This window comes from Salvelinus sp. IW2-2015, unplaced genomic scaffold, assembly GCF_002910315.2.
Source record: "Salvelinus sp. IW2-2015 unplaced genomic scaffold, ASM291031v2 Un_scaffold2093, whole genome shotgun sequence".
Classification (NCBI taxonomy): Eukaryota; Metazoa; Chordata; class Actinopteri; order Salmoniformes; family Salmonidae; genus Salvelinus; species Salvelinus sp. IW2-2015.
In genome coordinates this window covers 122633-129780 of record NW_019943432.1, presented here as the reverse complement: position 1 = coordinate 129780, position 7148 = coordinate 122633, and the positions used below count along the sequence as shown (strand labels likewise).

The 7148-nt window shown below is 43.8% G+C and overlaps 1 protein-coding gene across 1 annotated transcript in view; it reads left to right on the top strand.

The window, feature by feature from the left end:
* LOC112072932 (cytochrome P450 2K1-like) overlaps window positions 1-6652 on the top strand; it is a 38342-nt gene extending 31690 nt beyond the window's left edge. The window contains exons 7-8 of the mRNA XM_024140309.2: window positions 4885-5211; window positions 5410-6652. Of these exons, the coding sequence (XP_023996077.1) occupies window positions 4885-5211; window positions 5410-5597 (515 nt within the window). The 3' untranslated portion in view covers window positions 5598-6652. The remainder of the gene's footprint in view (window positions 1-4884; window positions 5212-5409) is intronic.
* The last annotated feature ends 496 nt before the right edge of the window (window positions 6653-7148 follow it).

Here is a 7148-nt window from a genome sequence, read left to right as displayed (position 1 = left end):
AGCAAGGAGTCCTACAAACCTGACTCAGTTACATCAGCTCTGTCAGGAGGAATGGGCCAAAATTCACCCAACTTATTTTGGGAAGCTTGCGGAAGGCTACCCGAAACATTTGACACAAATTAAACAATTTACAGGCAATGCTACCAAATGCTAATTGAGTGTATGTAAACTAATTACCCACTGGGAATGTGATGAAAGAAATTAAAGCTGAAATAAATAATTCTCTCTACTATTATTCTGACATTTCACATTCTTAAAATAAAGTGGTGATCCTAACTTACCTAAAACAGGATTTTTACTAGGATTAAATGTCAGGAATTGTGAAAAACTATGTTTAAATGTATTTGGCTACGGTGTATGTAAACTTCCAACTTCAACTGTGTACCCAAATACACACACATCTAAGTAAGGAATGGATTAAGAATATATACATACATGTCAGAGCGGCATTGGACTAAGATACATTGGCATAGTAAGGAATACAGTATATACATATGAGATGGGTGATGCAATATGTAAACACAAAGTGGCTAAGATACAGTAGAATAGTGTAGTGCAGTTTATGCATATGAGATGAGTTATGCAAGATACGGAAACATTATTAAAGTTGCTAGTGTTCCATTCCTAAAAGTGGCCAGTGATTTCAAATCTATGTCTATAGGCAGCCGTCTCTGATGTGCTAGTGATGGCTGTTTAGCAGTCTGATGGCCTTGAGATAGAAGCTGTTTTTCCAGTCTCTCGGTCCCAGCTTTGATGCACCTGTACTAACCTCGCCTTTTGGATGATAGCGGGGTGAACAGGCAGTGGCTCGGGTGGTTGTTGTCCTTGATGATCTTTTTGGCATTCCTGTGACATCAGGTGCTGTGGGTGTCCAGGAGGGTGGGAAGTTTGCCCCCGGTAATGCGTTGGGCAGACAGCACCACCTCTCTGGAGCGGTTGTGGCCGGTGCAGTTGCCGTTCTAGGCGGTGATACAGCCCGACAGGATGCTCTCAATTGTACATCTGTAAAAGTTTGAGGGCTTTAGGTGTTAAGTCAAATTTCTATAGCATCCCTGAGGTTGAAAAGGCGCTGTTGAACCGCCTTCACCACACTGTCTGTGTATGCCGAGGACCTTAACTTTCCACCTTCTCCACTGAGGTCCCATCGATGTGGATAGGGGGTTGCTCCCTCTGCTGTTTCCTGAAGTCCACGATCATCTCCTTAGATTTGTTGATGTTGAGTGAGACGTTATTTTCCTGGCACCACACTCCCAGAGCCCTCACCTCCTCCCTGTAGGCTGCCTCATCGTTGTTGATAATCAAGCCTACCACTGTTGTGTCATCTGCAAACTTGATTGAGTTGGAGGCGTGCTTGGCCACGCAGTCATGGGTGAACAGGGAGTACAGGAGAGGGCTGAGCACACAGCCTTGTGGGGCCCCAGTGTTGAGGATCAGCGAAGAGGTGTTGTTTCCTACCTTCACCACCTGGGGGTGACCCATCAGGAAGTCCAGGACCCAGTTGCACAGGGCGGGGTTCAGACCCAGGGCCTCGAGCTTGATGATGAGCTTGGAGGGTACTATGGTGTTGAATGCTGAGCTATAGTCAATGAACAGCATTTTTACATAGGTATGCCTCTTGTCCAGATGGGTTAGGGCAGTGTGCAGTGTGGTGGCGATTGCATCGTCTGTGGATCTATTGGGGCGGTAAGCAAATTGAAGTGGGTCTAGGGTGGCCGGTAGGGTGGAGGTGATATGATCCTTGACTAGTCTCTCAAAGCACTTCATGATGACAGAGGTGAGTGCTATGCTGCAATAGTAATTTAGTTCAATTACCTTTGTCCCTGTACCTAAGAAAGAGATGGTGGCCATCTTGAAGCATGTGGGGACAACAGACTGGGATAGGGATTGATTGAATATATCTGTGTACACACCAGCCAGCAGGTCTGTGCATGCTCTGAGGACGCGGCTAGGGATACCATCCGGGACGGCAGCTTTGCGAGGGTTAACACACTTAAATGTCTTACTCACATCGGCAACGGAGAAGGAGAGCCCACAGTCCTGGTAGTGGGCCGTATCAGTGGCACTGTATTATCCTCAAAGCGAGCGAAGGTGTTCAGCCTGTCCGGATGCAAGACGTCGGTGACCACGTGGCTGGTTTTCCTTTTATAATCCGTGATTGTCTGTAGACCCTGCCACATACGTCTCGTGTCTGAGCTGTTGAACTGAGACTCAACTTTGTCCCAATACCGATGTTTAGCCTGCTTGATTGCTTTGCGGAGAGAATAACTACACTGTTTGTATTCTTCCATTTTCCCAGTCTTGCCCTGGTTAAATGCGGTGGTTCGCGCTTTCAGTTTTGAGCGAATGCTCCCATCTATCCACGGTTTCTGGTTGGGGTTGGTTTTAATAGTCAGTGGGTACAACCTCTCCTATGCACTTCCTGATAGACACATTTACCAATACGGTGAATGAGATTATTATTTTCTGAAGCTACTCTGAACATATCCCAGTCCGCGTGATCAAAACAATCTTGAGGGGTTGATTCCGATTGGTCAGACCAGCGTTGAATAGTCCTTACCACGGGTGCTTCCTGTTTGAGTTTCTGCCTACAGGAAGAGAGGAGCAAGATGGAATCATGGTCCGATTTGCCGAATGGAGGGCGGGGAAGGGGACTTATATGCATTACGGAAGGTAGAGTAACAGTGGTTGAGAGTTTTAGCCGTGCGAGTACATAGAGTTGAAAGAATTTCGGGAGCCTTTTCTTCAAGTTTGCTTTGTTAAAATCAACATCTACAAAAAATGCATCCCCAGGATATGTGGTTTCCAGTTTGCATAAAGTCCATTGAAATTCTTTCAGGGCCGTTGTGGTATTGGCTTGAGTGGGGGATATAGATGGATGTGGCTATTATTGATGTAAATTCCCTCGGGAGATAGTACGGTCGGCATTTGATTGTGAGATATTCTAGTTTGGGTGAACAGAAGGACTTCAGTTCCTGTATGTTATCACAGTTACACCACAAGTCGTTAGTCATAAAACATATACCTCCACCCTTCTGCTTCCTGGAGAGATGTGTATTCCTGTCGGCACGATGCTTTGAGAACCCAACTGGCTTTATGGAGTCAGACAGAATATCTTGAGAGCCATCTTTCCGTGAAGCAGAGTATATTACAATCCCTGGTGTCTCTCTGAAAAGCAACTCTCGCCTTGAGCTTGTCAACTTTATTATCCAGCGATTGGACATTAACGAGTAAAATACTCGGGAGCGGTGGGTGGTGTGCACGCTTCCTAAGTCGGACCAGAAGACCGCCCCGAGTACCTCTCCTCCACCGGCGTTGTTTTGGGTCAGACTCTGGAATAAGTTCAACTGCTCTGGGGAGAGCAAACAAAGGATCTGCTCCTGGTCGTGATGCTGGTAGTTCTGGTGAGTTACCGCCGCTATAATATCCAATAGTTCTTCCCGGCTGTATGTAATGGCACAAATCAATTCTAGAGCTAATTCCATAAAAAAATAGTACATAAACAAACCAAATACTGCAGTTTCCTAAGAGCTAGTTGCAATGCTGCCATCTCTGTCGACGCCATAAAAATTAAAGATAAACTAAATATGCAAATACATCCATCAAAATAACAAGACTACCTGCAAAACCTGGGATCCACGTGGCCAAAACAATCCCCTTTTATGCACAACAGTATGTAATTTCTCATTGTTTTCACATTAAATGCAAATGATAAGCACTGTTTGGCAAAATACTAGACACAACTCTCTACACAGGACACAAACCTATTGTGTACAGACTGTCAAACAAAAGTAAATTAATATCACAGTAAATAAAAGGTACTCCCATATCTTTTACCATTAACATGTAAACTCTCTTTGTACAGTGACTGGTTTTACAATACTAAAATCACAATTGCCCTTTCAACACCTCTTCTCTTTGATTTATCTTCAATGCATTGTAAACATGTACATCGTTACAATATACAGCACCGGACACTTTTGCAATTCTAAACAGTATCAATTTAGGTTTAGTGAAATTCTTCCTGCTTTAGTATTAGATGCTAATTCAGAGAACAAGAATACAGCTGTCTATGAAATAGTTGATTACAATCTCGTACCATTTACTCTATTTAATAGAAAAATATATTTTATTGATGGTCATAGTATCACACCTACTCCTGCTCTCTCCCTCCAGCATTCGACATTGTAGGTCAACTATCCACCGGTCCTGGCCACCCACATTGCACACACCTGGCAACCATCATTGCGCACAGCTGCTCCCATCATTAAGCTCACCTGGACTTCATCACCACCCTGATTACTCTCCCTTCTAATAGCCCTCACCAATCTCGGTCATCAGGCAGAATTGGTTCTGTTTTCATGTCCTGATGCGTCTCTTGTTTTGTACTTGCTATGGTCGTTATTATTGAACTCACCACCTGCTTCCTGACTCAACGTTACAGATAGTTAGTATTTGTTGAGCCATTATGTGATGAATGGTGAGATGACCTTGTCATTCTATGACAAATAATACTGTTTGCGTGGGCTGCGTTATCCCTATTTTGAGGAAAGTGTTCAAGCAATTGAGAAACTAACAGTGTTGTTTGACATGATTTATACAATTTACTTTGTCTTGTGTAGCTGTTGTCTACTGTTTTGCAAAAAGTGTCTTGTGTACAAGTGGGACTACTGTTTTACAAAAAGGTGTTATGCATTAAGTGAGAACATTGAACTGTGCAGAAAAGGTGACTGTTTTGGTACGTAGGTTAAGGTATCGTTAACTTGGAGCCCCGTTTAAGTTATCAAGCCATTTTTGTAAAAATTATAAAATGTCCAGGGTAAAGATTATTAAGATGACATTTTCTCTGAGGGTAGTAACTTTGGTCCTCCCTCCTTTCTGTCTCAGACCGGGTCCAGGAGGAGATCAGCAGGGTTATAGGAAGTCGTCAGCCCTTAGCAGAGGACAGGAWGAACCTGCCCTACACTGATGCAGTGATCCATGAGACCCAGCGACTGGCCAACGTTTTACCCATTGCCATCCCTCACACCACCAGCCGAGACATCACCTTCCAGGGATATTTCATCAAGAAGGGGACGCTTGTGTTTCCTCTACTGACGTCTGTCCTACAAGACGGAAGCGAATGGGAAAGCCCACACACCTTTAACCCCGCACACTTTCTGGATGAGGAAGGTCGATTCGCCAAGAGGGATGCCTTCATGCCCTTCTCTGCAGGTGAGTTCCACTGTTTCTGTATCCATACTGACTGGGTAAGTGAATCCTTCTATGGTACTCTAAAATTAAGAGTTTGGGGAATTGCTTTGACCAAGGGAGAGTTTATGGTATGGAAATATGTGTACAATTTGTCAACTATAGGAAATCTATGTAGACCTAATTGTCGTATGTTGTCTTCCTCATTTGATCTTCTTCCAGGTCGTAGGGTGTGTCTGGGGGAGGGTCTGGCCAGGATGGCGCTCTTTCTCTTCTTCACCTCCCTCCTGCAGCGCTTTCATTTCTCTCCTCCTCCTGGAGTAACAGAGGATGATCTGGACCTCACACCGGCCGTGGGGTTCACCCTCAATCCTTCACCTCACCAGCTGTGTGCTGTGAGCCGGGTCTGAGATGAGTCTGGGCCTAATGTATATTATACATGACTTATTATACATGAACAAATGCTCCACTTTAGACAAACATGCTGAAACAGCTTACCTCACCGGCTGTGCTGTGAGCCAGGTCTGAGATGAAACCAGTCCCTCAATGGTTTTGGTTGAATTTGATTGCTCTACATTCCGACAATGTAATTGATTGATACAAAGCACRGCTATTATGTATGTACAGAATGCTTGTTGTTTTTGCTTGCTGTCCTGCCTTGTCTGGGACTGGACAGCTGTTGRCAAGCTTAGCAAAGTCAATCAGTTTTCTAGCTAATGTTATCATTAGTTGACACTAATATATATACCCTTGTGGGAATGTTTTTATATGACTAGCAAGCATACTTAGCCAGATATGCTAGCTAGAACAAATAACTACCACTAACTATCTAGCTCCAGCAGGAGTGGAAGTTCAGCTGCCTACTTTCACTCCATTAGCAGTTCCAGATGTTGAAGACTTGAAACAAAAATAATGCATTTACACAGGAAACCCAATTCGGATCTTTTTCCACTGTTTAGTATTTTGWCCTACCAGATCAGCTCTTTTGCCTACAATTGGACAAAAGACTAGAATTGGGCTGCCTGTGTGAAAGCAGCCAAAAGGTCTCACTTAAAGTGAAGATGTTTACAAACTGATCGCTAGCTGGTGGCTAGTTTAAGCTACTCCTTGTCCATTGATGTTAGCTAGTGGTTAGCTTGAGCCACATTAGCTACTAGTGACTATTTACATATAATATATTGGAACATTTGGGCATGAAAATCTAACTTATTGCACTTTTAAGCTTTCTTGTTCTGTTCAAACGGGCCAACCAAAGGTACATAACACTAACTGTGTCAGTTATTGATAACCACTAGATGATTGACTCTGCTAAGCTTGGATACACCCCAAAGATAAATAAGCTAAGACGTAGGCTTCTGATTAGCCTTTGACTATTTGATTAGTAGCGTGTCAGAGAGCTCCATATGTATTGCTAATCAATAAACCCGTTGATGAGTGTGCTTGACATCGGCACCAGTTCGTCAAAGTTTGGTCCATTTTGTCAACTTGGAGTCGGGGTTTGGAATATAATAGAATTTGAATTACTGTCTGTGCTCAGTGGGAACCAATCACTGTGCAGCAATGTAAAACGTTCAACTTGTGGATTTCACCAAAACGTTTAATAAAGGCTTAAAGTGGAACTGACAGTATTTTAGCAACATGAAATGGTATTAACATCTGTTCATATACACCCCCAGGAAGAATGACACCTTTTCGTTTATATCTTCAGACAAGTGAGCACTTAGAGCAAAGTAGCCTCCAACACTACATCCAGTTTGCTATCACAGTGCCATCCGTTTTGTCACCAAAGCCCCATATACTACCCACCACTGCAACCTGTATGCTCTCGTTGGCTGGTCCTCGCTACATATTCGTAGCCAAACCCACTGGCTCCAGGTCATCTACAAGTCTTTGCTAGGTAAAGATCTCTGGTCACTGATTTCTGGTCACCATATTAACACCCACCCGTAGCACGCGCTCCA